Source organism: Nelumbo lutea, chromosome 2, assembly GCF_056320005.1.
Source record: "Nelumbo lutea isolate HS-2025 chromosome 2, American lotus-T2T, whole genome shotgun sequence".
NCBI lineage: Eukaryota > Viridiplantae > Streptophyta > Magnoliopsida > Proteales > Nelumbonaceae > Nelumbo > Nelumbo lutea.
In genome coordinates, this window is record NC_142685.1 from 66,756,955 (window position 1) to 66,777,000 (window position 20,046).

The 20,046-nt window shown below is 36.0% G+C and overlaps 1 protein-coding gene across 7 annotated transcripts; it reads left to right on the top strand.

Annotated features, from left to right (window-relative positions):
* The first annotated feature begins 1,722 nt into the window (after nucleotides 1-1,722).
* On the top strand, nucleotides 1,723-19,647 carry LOC148871308 (uncharacterized). 7 transcript variants are annotated; one of them, XR_016108146.1, is made up of 11 exons: nucleotides 1,753-1,922; nucleotides 2,003-2,436; nucleotides 2,545-2,655; nucleotides 9,074-9,130; nucleotides 9,225-9,285; nucleotides 9,397-9,564; nucleotides 10,933-11,045; nucleotides 13,252-13,621; nucleotides 19,093-19,149; nucleotides 19,246-19,309; nucleotides 19,416-19,647. XR_016108146.1 is itself a non-coding variant. In XM_088973636.1 (10 exons), exons 3-10 carry the CDS (start codon nucleotides 2,546-2,548, stop codon nucleotides 19,482-19,484), a joined length of 699 nt encoding a protein of 232 aa, XP_088829762.1. In that variant the 5' UTR covers nucleotides 1,753-1,922; nucleotides 2,003-2,436; nucleotide 2,545; the 3' UTR covers nucleotides 19,485-19,647. The 7 variants fall into 7 exon arrangements, 2 of the variants coding, with proteins under 2 accessions (XP_088829761.1, XP_088829762.1); XR_016108142.1 differs by lacking the exon at nucleotides 10,933-11,045 and adding an exon at nucleotides 18,797-18,924 and having other exon boundaries at nucleotides 1,797-1,922; XR_016108145.1 differs by having other exon boundaries at nucleotides 1,723-2,436.
* Nucleotides 19,648-20,046: the final 399 nt, after the last annotated feature.

The following is a 20,046-nucleotide window of genomic DNA, read 5'->3' on the forward strand; positions in this document are numbered from 1 at the left end:
TGAAGGTAGGAGGAAGGTGTAAATTTTGCATTAGTTGGTATAAATTTGCATTGTCAGTGAATACAAAGTAAAGAGGAAAGCTGTTTGTTCAGGAAGAGTAAAAAATTATGTGGTTCCCCACTTTATAGGAAGATGGTGTAAACTTTGCATCAATTGATATTAAATTTGCACTTCCAATAAGTACAAATGGGAGATTGCAAATTTTCTATTAAGTATGAATGCAAATCATTGTCAAACAAAGACATGCATATCTGAGCTGAATACAAATCTTGCATCCTGTTCGGATTTGAACTACAAACAGAGCTCAAACTCAAAAGAAGCCTCTAGCATTGTAAGGTCTTGTGAACGACGAAGGATTTAGAGATGCATTTATTCTTTTTGTTTCCCATGGTTGTGAGGAAAGGCAGCAAGGTTGAACAGCGATCAAAGGGGGTTGTAGACTTTTCAAGATATTAGGAGTTGCTGTCTTACAGATATGGTACAAACAACAGTTTCACTAACAGAGTCATTTCTGCAAGAAGAGTTCGATCTCTGAATAGCTTAGATCTATGGCTTGCCAATACACAAGATGGTTATGAACATCATTAGTGCTTAAGATTCTGTTTGTTTGCAGTGCCAAATCTGAATTAGATACAAATTATGCACTTGGTTCAGTTTTGCATCCGTTTGTTTGAAATTATGATTTGCACTCTTATATGATACACAATTTGTACTCATTGACAGTGCAAATTCTACATCAGACACGAGTCCTTCCTCGTACCTCAATTCTCTCTCATATAAAGTGGGGATGGGGACCAAATTATCTTGCTTCCTACCTCACTCCTAAAGAGACAACCCTCCTAGTCCTAACTCAGTTTTCTTTCACAAACAAATAGGACAATATCAAATTTGAAGCAAAAGTAAACCAAAATTTACACATAGCCTATTTGCACTCCCATATCTTTATACCAATACAAATGAAATATTTGCACGGTAAACAAACTGATCATAAACCAAAAACGGTTCATATGGTATCATCCTAATGCAGTCACCAGTTTTCTCAACAAAGTTACTCCATTCTCCCCTGTAGCCTACTGTCCAGAGCTCTGGAATGGCTCCATTTGAGCAAGAGCTCTCTGCAACAAAACATGTTATTATGGGAATTGGGAATAGATGTTAGACTCTATCCTTCACTCCCTTTAAAGGGCGAAAACTGTCAGCTGAAGCTGATTTAGCGGCAATTAGCTATTGTCTTATCCAAACAAATGACAACATTTTTCAAATAATTAACCGTATCCAATGAAATAAAACCCAGATCTGACTATGATCATTTAACAAAATTATTGCCGAATCCAATGCATATTGACAATGGAAAAGCACGTGTATTCTGTGTTGTCTTCCCCGGCAATGGCGGATGGCATTTACTGTTCTCTTCTCCTTTTTTTTTTTTTTTTCTCTTTATGAGTTGCAGCAGATTCTTATTATTATTATTATACAAAGACAAGCTAGCTTTGTGGCATGTGCAAGAGAGATGAATAGAATGGACTAAAATTTTGAGCTAGTCGTCTTTAACTTGAGAGTTGAGACCAAGCAATGGATCAAACCAGTATCATTTTTAACTCGTCCAGGAGTAATATGATTTTGGGTTTTTATCTGAAACTCGCCCTTAGTTTTGTGGGATTCACCTAAACTTACCCCCATTTTTTAATACGTCCAGAGACACCTCTGTCAGACACTTGTATTTATGGGATACCTATCTTCCGTTAGGTATCCATTAATGACTGACATAAAGTGGTCTACATGCATTGTTAATATTTCTTTGATCAAAATCAACCCAGCAACCAAGTTTTACAATCTACCTAATGGTTCACTTCACCTAATCATTTGTTAAAACAGAGGAAGAGTTTTAGATAAGAACTCTATAATGGAGAAGCTCATTCATGGTTAGTAACGTTGAAGGCCCCAAGTGAAATTAAGTCAACCCAGTTGCTGAAAGACTCAATATTTTAATTTTCTGATGCAGTCGCAGGCAGTCATCTCCAACTGTGTCCATGCTTTGTGATTGGTGGTTACAGATCGTGGTTATAGGAGATTCCGATTCGATTATACATAACATGGGTAGAACTCAGCAGCAGCCTCGAGTAAACCAGAAGTTCAAATCTTTCTGTAGTTAGGATGTAGCCAAGCTCCAACCATGAGTCGAGAAAGAGAAGAATCTGGGCAGGTATCTGTTAGATGTGGTGAATTAACTGAATTGCAGAAGCCTATACTCAGGATCCAGGAAAGAAGGGTTTCTCCGTTAAAAGCCCTTTCGATGCAGGAAGTATGCACAGTATGAAATTGTTCCTTCTTCCAAATCAGCTCCCAGATTCATGCCGATTCCTTCCCCTACTTGCCACACTGAAACGATCTATCTCTCTGACGAGCTTAAGTGGAATTTGACTCTCGAACTTGAAGGTAAAAGTAAACCAGTAGCTGTCTGAACTATAGAGTCGTCATCTTCAATTTCTTTTACATGTAGTTCTGACGAAGAGCGATTGACCGGATTTTTGGATGGCTCGCCAGAATGTATCTGGGAGGATTAATCGATGCATACAATTGCTGCATAGATGTGGAGAAAAATGAAGTCCGTGACCCACAACTCCGGCGACAACTCCGGGAATGGTGCGAATATTGGTAACACCAATACCAACCTTTTCCCGTTAATTATGAGTTTGATTTTTTTTTCAATTTCATGAAGGGATCTTCTTGTTAATAATATGTCCCGATCTCCTAAAACTTGAAGTTAGTATACTTGATTGGTCAAGCTTAGGAGATTCAGACTTATTACCCATCGATCCGTGTAAGATACACTGCAGGATCCCTGTTAAGAAGATGACCCTGTCCATGACTCATCCCTGCCATCAATCAGGCCAAAACCTCTTGTTGTTTATCGAAAAGGGCAAAACCACTCAAATGGAGGAGGACGAGGAAAGGGTTGGGGTGGGGTTGAATGAAGATAGGCTTAGGTGAATGTGATAGGTGTTTACTAGGCTCTGAAGCTAATAATATGGCTCATACCAGTCAATAAAATACACGGGTCTACAACCTTTTTAGGTTATCAACGTCGCAGACCAAATTATTAATTAACCGAACCGTACGCTAATTTTTTAAATCAAATCGGGGTTATAACCAAGGATCGAAATCGAATCGAAATTAATCGGTTAATCGGTTGATCGGTTTGGTTAATTTGGTCGGTTTTTTGTCACTAAGACTGTGTTTAGTTGCAATGCAAATAAATTTGTATTGATGCAAAATCATGATAGTGTAAATGATTTAAGTGTAAGTTCTAATTTATTTTTGTTTTAAATATTAGCTTATTTTATTTGCTTTCCGTACAAATGAATTAAATTAATGCATGAAACAGAATAAAATAAAATTCAAAACAAAATTAAATAAAAACTTGCATTTTTTATATTTGCACTAGTGCAAATAAAATTGCACTGTGACTAAATACAGCCTAAAAACCTCCATTTATGGAGTTTCACACATAAAAAAGGTTTTGATTATTGAGTTTCGAAAAATATGACATTTTACATTGATTTTATCGATGCAGTATTTATATTAATAATTAATTTAAATTTTATTTTAGATGAGATTTTACATTGATTTTCACTTCATCCAAACACCGATAAATCTGAACTGGAAGTAGAATTTCACATTGATCTTGATTTACACTCTATCCAAATGCGAATAAAACCAAAAGGCATAAATTTTTACACGGATGATGTTTTACATCGCTTCCAATGAGACATGGAAGATTGTAAAGTAAACAGAAGACTTATCTCCAACTAGTATTAATATATGAGACTTTTAAATTTATTAGTCCAACTGGTATGATTTCAGTTTACAACATAAAAAACCACAACCAAACCGAAAAGTCATGTTTTACATTTTTCAAACCGAGACAGGTCAGTTTTTCTTAAGAACCAACTAAATTGAGTTAAACTGGGCTAGTTTGGTTGATTTAGTGGGCTTGGTCGATTCTTACCATTTTGTGAACAGCCCTAGTACAGGTTCTGAATTTGAAAACTTGAACTTTCAACAAATGGGGAAAGGAAGTAGCATGTCCATTTATATTTTGCTTCAGGACATATTAGATCATGTTAAACCTTTGGATTTTTTCTTTTCTTCCAAGACTGCAACTTATCTTTTAGCTTCTAATGATTGGTTTTGGTGAAAATGATTGTCTAATGTTCATAATATGTGAAAATCCCAATAAAATAGGGAGCTAAATTCAAAATTTTTAATCCAATATATTGGTTGAAGACGATACAACCTTGGTATCTGTCATGGTTTTGAAAAGTGGATTGAATTAGACGGTCAGATTGGTTGACTCTGAAATTATCTAAGCAACCAGTTTCATTTCACCCTAAAACCATTCTTGGGCCGAAATTCATTGACTTGGTTAACGATTCACTGACCTTGACAGTCAAACTGTTGATTCGTCAACCAGACAGTGGTTTTAATTGTTTTTTATTTTTTATTTTTTATTTTTTAGTTAGAATGGGCCATTCTTTCAAACTGAACGGTTGAACTGTTCCGATTTTTAAAACCTGGTATCTGTAGTTCCTAATCAGTCCCTCTTAGCCATGATTTGGGTGAACTATTCACTTAGATTTTTTTTTTTGGAAAACCTCACCAAAGGATGCTCTCAAACTGTGGTTGAGAGGAGGTTCAAAACCCTATGTGGATGTCTTAAGAGTACTAGGCCGAATTCAGCTAGAAGGGGGGTAAAACTGGTGTAGTTCAAATCCCCCTAGTTATCTAGTTGTAATGGATTTAGAAAGAGCTCTAATGAGTCCTTTCCTAATCCATCAAAGCTTCCTAAACCAATTTGGAAAAGTGAAAAGAAACTAGCTCTCCTTATTTAACCCAAACTCTATAACCATTTTAATAGGATTCTTAGTCAAATCGTCCTAATCATTAGACTAGTTCTAGCTTAATTATAGTCAATAGTAAACCCCAACTGAATTTGAGACCCAAAACTAATTGGAAATCTTCTAAGAGGGAGTTAGAAGCTTGCATGGTATGGGACCCACTAGCTAAGAAGATCAAACCAACTAAGACCCTCTTTCAACTTATAGCCGAGTGGAACCAACCGTGTTAAGTTGAATTTGCCACCTGGGCAAATTTGGCCATGGGTAAAGCCTACTTAGTGTCTAACACTTGGGCTGCATTTGGAAACAATGCAAATAAGTGTGAATGCAAATATGTAGAATATAAAACGGTTCATATATATTATAAATTTGGGTTAATTTTGCACTAACAAATTTACCTTCTTACCAAAAACACTTTTAGCTATAATGGATGCAAACATGAATTCCATTTTTTTTTTTTTTATTAAAAGCCCACTTGAATGCAAATTTACTTCTTTTTTTATTTATGTACTTTTACATCTTATTATCAATGTAAATGCATAAATGCAGTGTTACCAAACAAATGCAAAACTGAACTAGAGTGCAAATTTACACTCCGTTTACATTATTTCCAAACACAACCTTAGATACTTAGAGTTTTACCATTCGAAAAGCCCAAGTCTTATTAGTTTAGCCCATTTAAGTGATTATTAGGTATGAAATTAATCTCTCTACTATTAACACTCAGCACTTCATCTAGGGAAGGACTTATTTCCTTTAAGCCAGTACGACAAAATGTCCAACTCCCAGATGAACCCTAATAGAGGATTCTTGTAATCCTACTCCGAAAAAATTTCTATGTCCTAATGACATAGTAGTAGTTCCCATCACATAGGTCATTGGCTCAAGTACCAAGGTAAAATGCTCCAACATACCTGAATATTGACCCTAGAAGGATCTCGATAGTTGATATATAAAATGTAGCTAAGCCTAATAGCCAGTATAGTACCAATACCAATATTAAGGTAGTTGACCCTATAAGGATTTCATTGGTTGATTATCAAAGGTAACTGAGTCTAATACCCAATATAATCAAGTCTAGGGATTAAATGCAACATTTAATTATTTCACCAGTCATAAAGTCTAAGAGCACACTAAATTTGATCTGGTTCAATGTTCCTTAAATACACTTCCTCATATCTTAGGTCACAACCCAAGCAACTGAGATTCACAGCTCCACTACCTTAGCCCGTATGTAAATGTCAAGCTTGCCAAGATAAATTCCCCATATTTATCCACTAATTATGAATATTTATGTCCATATTAAAACAATTATGCCATCTTAAACATAATATTAATATAGTATCAAGGGACAATTATCTGAACACGCCCATAAAATGATCTTTTATTCATAATAAAATCAATAATGTAAGCATTTGGTCCCAATAAAGGTTTAGCATCAACCCCTCATGGCTGGATGAGGAACTGGCTGTGTACAAACTTCCTTCGTTTTAGTTTCTTTTAGTTTTTGTGGTTTGTTTTTTTAGTGGTCTATTGAGTTTACATCTTCGCCCCATAACTTCTCACAGCACATTTTCATCATGTGTTGAAACATTCCGTAATGATAGTATCAGAATCGATGATATCTTCATCAGAGGATATTCCTAATACACAGCAGGGATGTGCTGTGAGGCGGAGATATATATGAACTCGTTATAGTTGCTTTGGTCAAACTTTGTTTTTGTTTTTTGCTTGTAGGTATTGTTATTTCTCCTTTATCTACCAACAAAAAGAACTTCAATGACAACATTGATACTGATGTGGTGACAGTTTGGAAAAGTAATACCTTCTTGTGTCAAACAGAAAAGGAGATTCTAATTTAGATGTTCCTCACACAATCCCAAGATTGGAAAGATCAAAAATAAAATGAATAGGTTGTCAACGGGTTGGGTTGGGTTCTGTACGGGTTTAGATCAACCCGAAATCATACCAAATCCAAATAACCCAACGTAGCTTATATTCAAGAAAACTTATACAAACTCACAACGCCAATTAGTCAGTATTGGCTTACCACTTAACTTGACCCACTAGCACCCTTAATAATTTGACATTGGCATGCAACTCTAATGGATTGGGTTAGGTTGAAGGTCAACCCAGGCCCAAGGTGCAAACCGAGGCTTAGGCTTGGCCCTACTTGAGGACAAACACAAGTTAATAAATTCTAGTTCAACTCCAGCTTAATTTGACACAACTTGGGTCAAACTTAATCGAGTTTATGTTTTTCTTCCAATCCTTATATATGGACCAATTTAGGAGTAGAATTGATTGGAGATATGTGTAAATTTTACTTACATTTTCTTTCCAAGAAATGGTATCTCACATATAAAGACCACCAAGAGTGTGAAAATGACTTCAGTAAAGTACAGGAATGCCACATAAAGATAAATCTCCATATATAATTGGCTTTATGGTATTCTAAAATTACAGGACTACCACATATAGGACAAATTTACTCTTTATCTCACTATATAATTGTCTCTATAATATTCGAAAATTATAGAGTTACGATTATGCCATCCTATAAAAAAATGTCATTCATCTTCTCTCTTGCCTAATTTTCTCTCTCTTCCTAATCTCTATTTAAACTTTTTTTATTCATTTATTTATTTTAATATTATTATTTTTTAATTATTTATTTATTTAATAAAAGTAAATAAGTTATTTATAAATTAATAAAATAAAGGAGATTTGACATTGAGAGAATTAATAAAAATTTATTTATTTATTTTACTAATTTATATATTTATTTAGAAATATTTTACTAACAAATTATTCTCTCCCCTTGAGCCCAATATTTAGGACTGTCAATGGGTCGGGTTTGGTTCAAAGTAGTCTATATCAGTCTCATCCCAATAAACTTTTATTTATCCATTTACTTATTTTATTCAATTTAATGAATTATCATATAAATATTAATTTATTTAAGAAAAACTAGGGTTGAACCAATGGGTTTGGTATACCTAATGGAGCTAAATTGATCGAACATAATTATAATAGTTATGGTTCCATGATTTTGTCTCGATTAATAATTGGGCCAGTTTTTGTTCTTACCTGTCCAAAACCGATTTAGATCAAAAACTGATTATTTTATGGAAATATATAATTTTTTAACTTTCTTGTAATATTTATCGTATTTTATGTTTGAAATAGTAAATTTGATAGATAATAAATAAGATAATATTAGTTAAAAATGTTTAACTTATTAACATAAAAATAATTTAGTATTATTTTAAGTTATTATTTGAATATAATCTGGTCTATGATTTTATCCCAATTAAATAATTGGTTTGTGACTACTTTTACCTAGACCTGACCCGTTGACAACCCTAAACCAAAATGGTGCATGCTATAATTATTTATTATTCGTAGTAATATAATGGCAGTTAAAAAAGATAGTTTATTTTATTATTATACCTCCAAATGACATTATTCTATTTTACCTGTGTAGAGCATAGGTTTCCCTGCTAGTTTCACTTACATTTACAAATGAAATAAATGTATGCATTTTTTCAAGGTGGGTTTAAGTAGAAATGGACTGGGTTCAGACTATCCAAGGCCTCCAAGCCCAACCAATGTTTAGGTCAGCCAAAGCCCAACTTGTAACCCAAAACTCAAACCCAACCCCATACAAAGAAAACAAAAAAGAAATAAAATAAAATAAAATAAAAACGAAAACTGGACCAAACTGGCCGATTGGATTGGTTGAACTGCCCCTAGGTGGTTCAGTCATACCATCTTGAAAAATCGGTCAAAATTGGATGATTGGTTCCACTTTTATAAAACCACCCAATTACTAAATGAATAGAGGTTTCATCAAAATGCTAATGGTAAAATTTAAATCCATAACCTTTTATTTGTCTTTAATACACGTTTAAAAAAATGTGAGTTGGAGGGTTTGAACCATTCCTGGTCATTTGCTTTAAAAATTAAGGAACCATGGTCATTACCTCATTGGGGATCAATTCGATAGCCAGCCAACAGATCTTAACTTGGAATAAAATCTCTTTCCATAAAACTAGTGTGGACAAATGAAGGATTGCAAGAATTAATCCCTTTTCATAAAATCCTTCGAACCAAATTCTTGTATATGTGTTACAGCAATCATTTAACACCAAATGTTTCAAATATCATTGTAGGATAGCAGCCACACTGGTTGGTATTTTTGAGAAATTTCTAGATGGTTTGATTTCAAGGTACGCAGTGCTCTTTCTCTCTTTAGTGTTGATAAACATTGAGAAGTGAGTTCTCATATTCTTATAGTGGAATTCTATTATCCTCCTTGTATAGCATACCAGTAGGTAAGAAGAAATTGGTCATTCTCATCATTTTTTGTCATCCCGCTGTCTGGGTAAGATTTCTTATGCACTAGCAGCTCTTTTAATAGATAGAGTAAAAGAAATTATTTACTGTACGTTTTTGCTCTTGATCTAATATCAGAAAAACTTGTATGTGAATTTAGAGAAGGCATTACATTCTACCACCTGGTATGAAACATCATGGTCAACACCCCCCTATGTTAGCTTGGGTTTTCACTGTTGTACGTTGGCTGGGTAAGGTCAGCCTTGCAATGAGAATGTTAGGTGTTTTGACCGGTCACTACGCAAAGGTCGAAAGCAACAAAACTCAGGTACCCTTTGCATGCTTTTACATAAAATGATCATGCGATTGAAACTTGTAATTTATAACCTAGAAAGGTTATTAGGTCAAGGGTTGAGCCAATAACCCATGACATCATTTATTCCACACAAGCAAAACTTGTAATTTTGCTTGAGGCCATGTTTGTTTAAGGTATAAATATTTATCGATGTAAATGTATATTGATGGAGTTCAACTTTGACCAGTTTAAATGAGTAAACTGTTGTAACTTTGAGAAGTGTGATTATTGATGTAATATTTACATCGATTTTATCAATGTTATATTTAAATCAATTATTGATGTAAAATTCTAACCTAACTAGAATTTATATTGATTTTCGATGTAAAACTACATTACTCCATCCAAATGCCAACAAGTATGAATCGAGGTTGGAGTTTTACACCGATTTATATTTACATTGAAAACAAACGCAGCCTGAAGGAAAGTCTTTTGGTATTGGAGGCTAAGAGCCTATGCCATTGGTAATGTCCTCGGGCATGACATGTTATTATTGGTGTGGGGTAAAAGAGTAATTATATAATTGACCAAGAAAAAACAAGTAGGGGACTGAATGGATGGATTGACGCGTTGTGCTTGTGCACACTATTAGCTCCCAACACCCAAATGGTCTGATGAAATTCTCTGTCACATGCGGCCTCCACACTAGTGTTTGAAGGAAAAGACAAAATTAATTCACGCATTGGTGTATTTGCATTTCGTAGTTTTCCAGGTTAATTTAATGGTCCAATCATCCGGTTCGGTCAAAACCTAATAACTTCACAAGCTGAACAGCTTTTGATATTCAACATACACTAGAAGACTTGAACTATCTTTTCAGAAACCCCAAAAATGACAGAAATATATAAGCCATGTAGTTAATTGTGAACGATTCAATACCTCTCTAATTTGTAATTTTTATAAGATCTCTAAAATGCATAATTTTTTGAAGGCTAGAGGATTGATGAAGATATTGACAACTTGATATTCATTCTTGATGGAACTTCAGTTCAATTTGCCCCATTTCTCCTTCCATGGAAAACTAGATTTTTTGTTGAAATGTTGTCTATACGGGCACCTGATTCCTCATATACTACTGTTGTCTAGATAGATTGATTATCACTTCAATCTATCTAAGTCTAAGCCCAAGTCGGTACCTTCAATTTATAATCTTTCCACTTTAAATTGATGTTGCCAGGATAATTGAATTTACCTGTTTATTTTTAGGATTCAATTTCTTATAGAAAATATTAGAGATTTTCATCCATCAAAGTACATGATCTTACATGTTTTACACTTCTTGATCCCTATACATCATTAACTTTTATCTTCATTTGTCAAAAATAAAATTTCATGTCTTAGATGCTTGATTGGAAAGTGCTCGTAAGATATGCTTACCCTACTTATTATTATTGCACAATTGTGGAGAAAAATAAAGGCGAGATTGAAGAACTCCGGCGTTGGTGTCAATATTGGTAATTTAAAATGTTCTTCAAATATTAATACATGTAACTTAAGTTCTATGGTGCTTTGCTTTGTAACTAACTTCGGGTTCTAGGATGCTTTGTTTTTGTGCTTCTTAATTGATGCTATGGAACTTATTGTTTAATTTTAAATCTCCTAATTAATGTTTCTACTTCAACTTTAATTCTCAAGTGATTTTGAATCTCATTCTTGTTTGAATGTATGAATAGATCTTTGAAAGTTCATCATAATCATTATCATTTAAGCCTTATCCCCACTATATGGGTCACTACATGAATCCAATTTGGCCATTTTGCTCTATTTAATGACATCTTATTATTAAATTATGAGTATTTAAATCATTTCTTATTATTTCAACCAATGTCCTTTTTGGTCCACCCCTAGTCCTCTCCTTCAAATTATAATAGAATCACTTCTTACTAGGGGTGCACTTTGTGTGGGCCCAGCCCAAAATTTTACATGCACTGGGTTCTGACCTAAGAAGTTGGTAGCCCAAACTCGGCCCAAGCCTGATCCAACAATACACATTTGTACATACATGTGTATATATATGTAAATTTTGTATATATACATACACACAAACACACACATACATATATATATATATATATATATATATATATATATATATATATTTCTTTTTTCTACAATCAAGGGTTGAAGTCAATTTAATATTAACGTTATTATATATAAAATAGCATACTTATCATGTTTAAAAAAAATTGCATAACTTATAGTTGGCATATTTTTGATGTATTATGCATAGTTGTATATTTTTTAAAAAACGTACATTTGCATATATAGGTAGTTGCATACATCTATAGTACTCACATAAATAGATGTTTATGTAATAATTATCCATATAAACATGAAACTAAGTTTAGGTTTTTGGGTAAAGCCTCAACCCAATATTTTTTGGGTTACCTTCAGACTAATCCAATTCAAGTTACAGTACCACCCACAAGTGTTCCAATGATTATCTATCCTCATGCATAGCCTTAATTACGTCCACATATCTATTTGGAACATTTTCTTTTCCAAGATCCACCATAATATCCCTTTAGAGACTCTATCATATACTTTCTCTACATCAATCAACATCATATGAAAATCTATATTTTTCTCTTCAAAGATTTTTATCAATTATCTCAAAAGAATAAAATCTTTCATGGTTGATTTCTCTGCCATAAACCCAAACTGGTCCTCTAATATATTTGTTTCATCTCATAACCTTTGCTCAATTAGTTTATCTCAAAGCTTCATGGTGTGGCTCATTCTAAAAAAGTTCATCAAAATATTTATAAAAGACAAGTAGAAAAATTTTATTAGAATAAAGATGATACCTCTAATTATGTAGAGAAATGTTCAAAGGGTAACATGATTAGTTTTCTAAATTAATTATAAATAGTAGCCAATCCCTACTATAGCATATCATATGATTGTCTTGATATTCAGGGTAATCAATACCAAGATGGGAGTGTGATTTGAATTATTTTGTAAAATATCATGATATCGCATGTCTATTATTAAAATATCAAATAAAAATAAAATAAAAAGATAAATTGCAGATAACCACCCTATACTTTGAGGGTAGGGACACTTAGCTCCCGAACTTTCATTTATGACAAACACCCACTGAACTTTCAAATTCCAACACTTTTCTACCTCTTCGTTAATTGGATTGACAGAAAGGATTAATTAACTAAAAGGTCCTTTTAGGATGCATATGTGATGGAGGCCCATCCCAAGGCCCATCTCACCCTAGGGGCGGCAGCTCCTAGGATAAGGACAAGAATCCAAGACACATCAAGAATTCAAAGAATCCAAGATTCATCAAGAATTCAAGAATTCTAGATAATCCAAGATTCATGCATGGATAAGATCAAGGGAGATCGGACGGGGGAGATCAAGTCAAGAAGAGTTCGATCCTATCTACAAGTTTGAGATGTTTAGATCAAATCTAATTTCTTTTCCTAGTTCTTTTATAATTTCTCAATGTATTATAAATACTGCTATTCCCCAGAATTATTAATCAATTCATACTTCAGATTTTCAGAATTTTTTCAATTTCTCTTCTTCCTATTTTCGCCACACTTTTCTCTCTCCTAAAGAAATCAGTGTTTTTCGCTAAGTGCTAGCGGACGCCCGATGCTTGCATAGCCAGTTCCGGTTCTCATTGCTTCCATGCTGCGTCAGGTGGTATCAGAGCAGGGAATTCGCCCAGTCATGTCCAACCCAAACGGTAGCAGTCGCAACCCACCCCGTGACGGAGATCAGGGGTTCCCAGCTGTTTGGAGAGCAATCGAAGAGCAACGTACAGCCACACGTAACATCGAACGACAGTTGGCAGAGGTGACTGAACAATTGCAAACCTTGTTACGGGAGGTTGTCCCACGAATCCGGGAACATCCACAGCAGATCACAGGAGACGACCACGACAGACCACCCGTCGCTACTGCGTCCCGACGTCCAGTTCTTGACGACGACAGTGATGACGATTTCGAATTTGGTGGTGCTTCAGCTCTTCCAGGCAACGACAGAAACGGTAGAAATTGGCACAATCAAGGTAATTTCAACCCCCGTAGGAATAATGATGAATTTAAACTCAAGGTAGATATTCCTACTTTTAGTGGAGATCTTGGTATAGAGGGACTTCTAGATTGGATCACAGAAGTCGATAGGTTCTTTGATTACATGGAAATACCAGAGGAACGAAGGGTAAAATTGGTAGCTTTCCGATTAAAGGGAGGCGCATCTGTTTGGTGGGAACGGATGAGAGAAACCCGGATGAGAGAAGGAAGGGGTCATGTTCGAACCTAGAGGCGCATGAAACAACTTATAAGAGGTAGATTTTTACCCCCAGATTATGAACAGTACATGTTTGAATCTTATCAGAGGTGTGCGCAGGGTTCTCATAGTGTTAACGAGTATACATCTGAATTTTTGAGATTAGCTGAAAGAAACCAATTATCTGAAAGTGATAACCAGCAGGCAGCCCGTTATCTAAGCGGTTTGAGACCGTCCATCAGAGACAAAATTGCTGTACAAATGGTTCTTAGTGTGCAGGAAGCAAGGAACCTAGCCTTGAAAGCAGAATTAATGTTCTATGACAAGGCATGCAGTGATAATTATCGCCGGTACAGCGGGAGCAACAACAGACCGGCAACTGTCAACAGGAACAAAGCAGTTCCGACAGTACAACCTTCTCACCCAGCAAGTACAAGTAACGTCGGTAAGGCTACTACAGGAGGACATACTCGAGGTAATCCTTCCAACCCTCCTAAAACCAGTAACCCTTATGTAAGGCCTGCTCCTATTAAATGTTTTAAATGTAATGAGGTTGGACATAGATCCAGTGACTGTCCCAGGAGGAAGGCAGTCAATATGGTAGAAAGGGAAGAGGAAGAAGATATTGGGGAAGAAGTATATTGTGGACCTGATGGGGAGGATGAAGAGGGTCCATATGAGCATGAGGAGTATACTTGTGTGGTAAGAAAATTAATGTTGTCCAAGAAAAATAAGGATACTTCTCAAAGGCACAGATTATTTCGTACCAGGTGTACTGTCAAGGGAAAATTATTTAATTTAATTATTGATAGTGGTAGTCAGGAAAATATTATTTGCAAGGATGTTATCCAACAATTACAGCTGATTCCTGAAAAACATCCCAACCCATACACAATTGGATGGATCAAGAAAGGAGGCGGTGTACGAGTGGAAGAACGCTGCAAGGTACCTTTTTCAATTGGTAAGTACCATGATGAAGCATATTGTGATATTGTAGATATGGATGCTTGCCATATTTTGTTAGGGAGGCCTTGGCAATTTGATACAGATGCAAGGCACATGGGTAGGAAGAATACCTACCAAGTTGAAAAAGAAGGTACACGTTATACTTTGTTACCCATAGCAGAAAAAAGTATTACAAATACTCCAAAGGCACATGAGAAAAATTTCCTTACCATCACCCATCATCATGCTGAATTTGTTAAAGAATGTAAGGATACTCATGAGATACATTTGTTAGTAGTAAAAGGAGAAGATGTTAATGATGAAAATACCATTCTAGCTGAAATACAGAGACTACTGGATGAATTTAATGATGTAGTTCCAGAGGAGTTACCAAATGAACTCCCTCCCATGAGAGATATACAGCACCATATTGATTTTGTTTCAAGTGCTAGTCTACCTAACCTCCCACATTACAGGATGAGTCCTAAGGAGAATGAAATTTTACGAGCAAAGGTAGAAGAATTATTGAAAAAGGGACACATTCAAATCAGCATGAGTCCTTGTGCAGTACCTGCCTTATTAACACCTAAGAAGGATGGTAGTTGGAGAATGTGTGTCGACAGCAGGGCCATTAACAAGATCACCATTGGGTACAAATTCCCCATTCCTAGGCTGGATGACATGCTGGACCAACTAAGTAGAACTGTAGTTTTCTCAAAAATAGATCTCAGGAGTGGATATCATCAAATTGGGATCTGTCTCGGAGATGAATGGAAGACAACCTTCAAGACTAGAGATGGCTTGTTCGAGTGGTTGGTCATGCCCTTTGGACTAACCAACACGCCCAGCACTTTCATGAGGCTGATGAACCAGGTATTGCGCCCCTTCATTGGTAAATTTGTGGTAGTCTATTTCGATGATATTTTGATATACAGTAAATCTATCACTGAGTATGTGGGACATATTAGGGAGGTCCTAAAAACATTGAGGGAAAACAAATTATATGCTAATTTGAAGAAATGCATCTTTATGAATGATAATTTATTATTCCTGGGATTTATTATAAGCAAGGATGGTGTGAAAGTAGATGAGAAAAAGGTGAAAGCCATTAGGGAGTGGCCGACCCCATCCACTGTCACAGATGTCAGGCGATTTCATGGGTTGGCAACCTTCTATAGCGTTTTATTAAGAATTTTAGTAGTATCATGGCTCCCACTACTGAATGCTTGAAGAAGGGGAAATTTCAATGGGGAGAAGAACAAGAGCAAAGTTTTGCTCTCATAAAAGAAAAGTTATGTATTGCTCCTGTTCTTGCCTTACCAGATTTCAATAAATTATTTGAAGTTGAATGTGACGCCAGTGGATTTGGCATAGGGGCCGTATTGTCCCAAGAGAAAAGACCCATTGCCTTCTTTAGTGAAAAATTATGTGAAGCCAAGAGAAAGTGGTCTACTTATGACAAGGAGTTTTATGCTGTGATAAGAGCCTTGAAAACATGGGAACACTATTTAATTGCAAAAGAATTTGTTCTCTATACTGACCACCAGGCCCTAAAATATCTTAGTGGGCAAAAGCAATTAAGAAGTGATTTACATGCTAGATGATCTGCTTTTCTAGACAAGTTTCCATATAAAATTGTGTATAAGACAGGACAACAAAATAAAGTGGTTGATGCACTTAGTAGGCGTGTAGCTCTCATCAAGACCCTCAGCGTTGAGATTATGGGTTTTGAGTGCCTAAAAGACTTATATGCCCAAGATGAAGACTTCCAACAGGTATGGGAGAAATGTGTGAATAAGCAGTCAGCAGAAGACTTCTTTATTTATGACAGGTTCCTTATGAAAGGGGAGCAGCTGTGTATCCCTTGCACCTCCCTCCGCGAAAAGATCATCAGGGATTTGCATGGGAGTGGACTAGCAGGACACTTGGGAAGGGACAAAACAATAGAAGCTGTTAAGGGGCGATATTACTGGCCGAAATTGAGAAGGGACGTGTCTACCATCGTAAGCAGGTGCTATGTTTGTCAGACAACTAAGAGACAAACCCAGAACACAGGTCTCTACATGCCCCTACCCGTTCCTACTGCTATATGGGAAGACTTGTCCATGGATTTTGTGCTAGGCTTGCCAAAGACCCAGAGGAACATGGACTCCATCTTCGTGGTGGTTGATAGGTTCTCAAAAATGGCTCACTTCCTCCCATGCAAGAAAACAGCAGATGCATCCGCAACAGCCAAATTATTTTTCAGGGAGATTGTTCGCTTACATAGGGTACCCAAGACCATCACTTCAGATCGTGACACACGGTTCCTCAGTCACTTTTGGATGACCCTGTGGAGGTTGTTTGATTCATTACTTAATTTCAACAGTACAGCCCATCCGCAGACAGATGGACAAACAGAAGTGGTAAATCGAACCTTAGGGAATTTAATTCGCAGCATATGTCGGGAACGACCGAAACAATGGGACTTCGCCATAGCCCAGGCTGAGTTCGCCTATAACAATGCAGTGCATAGTTCTACAGGCAGATCCCCATTCTCCATCGTGTACATGAAGGTCCCTAACCATGCGTTGGATCTAGTGAAACTACCCAAGTTACCCAGCGCCAGTATCTCAGCAGAGTAGATGGCAGAACAAATCCAGTCCGTCCAAAACGCCGTGAAGCAGAAGCTAGAGCAATCCAACGCCAAGTACAAGATGGCCGCAGATAAACACCGCCGACCTCAAGTGCTTGATGTAGGTGATGATGTTATGGTCTTCTTAAGGAAGGAAAGAATTCCCATAGGTACCTACAACAAGTTGAAGCCTCGGAAGTACGATCCATACAAGATCATGAAGAAGATTAATGATAATGCCTATATAGTGGACCTACCAGATCATATGGGTATATCCAAGACCTTCAACGTTGCTGACCTTCACCGGTACCTGCCAGAGACAACACTTGCCTATCCTCGTCACGACTCGGGGTCGAGTTCTCTCCAAGTGGGGGAGAATGATGGAGGCCCATCCCAAGGCCCATCTCACCCTAGGGGCGGCAGCTCCTAGGATAAGGACAAGAATCCAAGACTCATCAAGAATTCAAAGAATCCAAGACTCATCAAGAATTCAAGAATTCTAGATAATCCAAGATTCATCCATGGATAAGATCAAGGGAGATCGGGCGGGGGAGATCAAGTCAAGAAGAGTTCGATCCTATCTACAAGTTTGAGATGTTTAGATCAAATCTAATTTCTTTTCCTAGTTCTTTTATAATTTCTCAATGTATTATAAATACTGCTATTCCCCAGAATTATTAATCAATTCATACTTCAGATTTTCAGAATTTTTTCAATTTCTCTTCTTCCTATTTTCGCCACCTTTTTCTCTCTCCTAGAGAAATCGGTGTTTTTCGCTAGGTGCTAGCGGACGCCCGGTGCTTGCATAGCCAGCTCCGGTTCTCATTGCTTCTACGCTGCGTCAATATGGGATAAGGGACAAAATTTCAAAATGAAAAATAATTGAGGAGAGCAAAGTACATTATCTGTTTCTCACCCACTTTACATTGGGTGAAAAAGAAGAAGAAAGAAACATAAGTAAAGGGTTTATACAAATATGTAAGAGAAGAGAAAAATGGTCCCACAAATTAAGGTGGGAATTTAGAAACGTTTAACAAGCACTTGAAAGTCTCATATGAATCTTTTTCAAAGTCAACTGACTGAATGAAAATGGAGGGGACAAAGTGTTAAAATTTAAAAATTCAGCTACTTGTAGGTGAGATAAATTGGAATCAAGGAGTGATAAGCCATTTTGACAAAATATGTGACATTTGATGTATTAGGTATTTCTTGTCTTAGAACCAAATAGCTGCAGAAAAGAGGTTATCATAAAGTAAATATTGGACATAGATTATGAAACATTATTGCCAAAAGGAGGTTGATCAGGTGGGAGATAATCAGTGTAGGTTAGTTTAGGGGGATAAACAATTTTTTTTAAAGCAGACCAGATCTCCTAAACAAGCTTCCTATGTGCAGTTGGATGCCGTACTCTTAGCGTATTTGCATGTTTTTGCTTTCAGGTAGACCTATTCATGGATCGGGCTTCAGTTCAGTGATGCATTCAATTTTTTGTATAAGTTGAGCCCCAACCCAGCCATCAACAGGTCTACATTTAGGACCAAATGCCATTGTATTGCTTTATATTCCCATTATCTTAATTATGTGAAACAAGAAAGATAGACATTACCTCCTTTTTCTTTCTTTTACTTTTTTGGGTAGATAGGTATTGCCTCATTTATGAATAACAGCAACTGAATGACACTATTTTGCAGGATAATAGTTACAATTCTTGGAATTTTTGAGCACGAATATGAGAAATTCATTTCATGGTACGTAGTGCTCTCTCTCAATTAGAATTTGTAAATGTTAAAACAAAATGCACCAATTTCTTATAATGGACTTGTGCAAATCCTTTCATTATATAGGTTACCCATGTATGGTCTGCTAAAACTGCTCTTCTTCATCAGTTTAAGCTATCCTGGAGCCATGGTATTTCTTTTTCATCTATTCTTCTAAATATGTATTTAATTAATTAGAGACGCTGCATTCATGATTAATCTAATTCTAATATCATAAAATCTGTTCATAAATCTAGGGAGCGACAACCATCTATGAAACCTTGGTGGCACCTTACTTTGCAATCAACAAGGAAGATACCAATTGAAAATTTTTTCCAGAATTAAGGGCAAGAGCTTGGCATATGGCTGAGATTTGTGTTAGTTTTGGGCCAATTAAGAGTCCTAATTTGGACATCGTTTGCCCATGGCACTTAATGTAGAATTGCATTTTTGGGAAATCATTAGTGAATGTAGTGCCATATTCTGATATGCATCTTTCTATTCTTTTTTTTTTTATTTTCTTTAATTAATTCTAATCTTTCTATTTGTTTTTCTGTAGCATATGAAATAATGCAAATTAATTGCATAATACATGTTACAAAACCTATATGCTCTCCAAAAGGCACCAACTGGCTCAGTTATTGGTAAAGTCTTTGGCTAGTTGTAACCCCCTTCCCCTAAATAATAATAAAAGACAATGTTTTAGCCCTCCCAAACAGTCCCTTGATCTAATGGCGTAAGGGACTCGAACTGGTTTAAAAGCCACACAATTCATTGGGTCTAGGTTTTACCGGTTTAACCTCTAATTAGATCATTCAGCCCGCTGATTTAAAGTAGCCGTATCTATTGATTTTTATCCAAATTCCAAACCACTCCCGTATTTGAGGT

Excerpts from the sequence above, each read along its gene's own strand:
- LOC148871308 (XM_088973635.1), top strand. The coding sequence starts at position 2,546 with ATGTATCTGGGAGGATTAATCGATGCATACAATTGCTGCATAGATGTG. Across the intron at positions 2,656-9,073 it reads CGGGAATGGTGCGAATATTG|GATAGCAGCCACACTGGTTG; the intron begins GTAACACCAATA and ends ATATCATTGTAG. Across the intron at positions 9,131-9,224 it reads CTAGATGGTTTGATTTCAAG|CATACCAGTAGGTAAGAAGA; the intron begins GTACGCAGTGCT and ends CTCCTTGTATAG.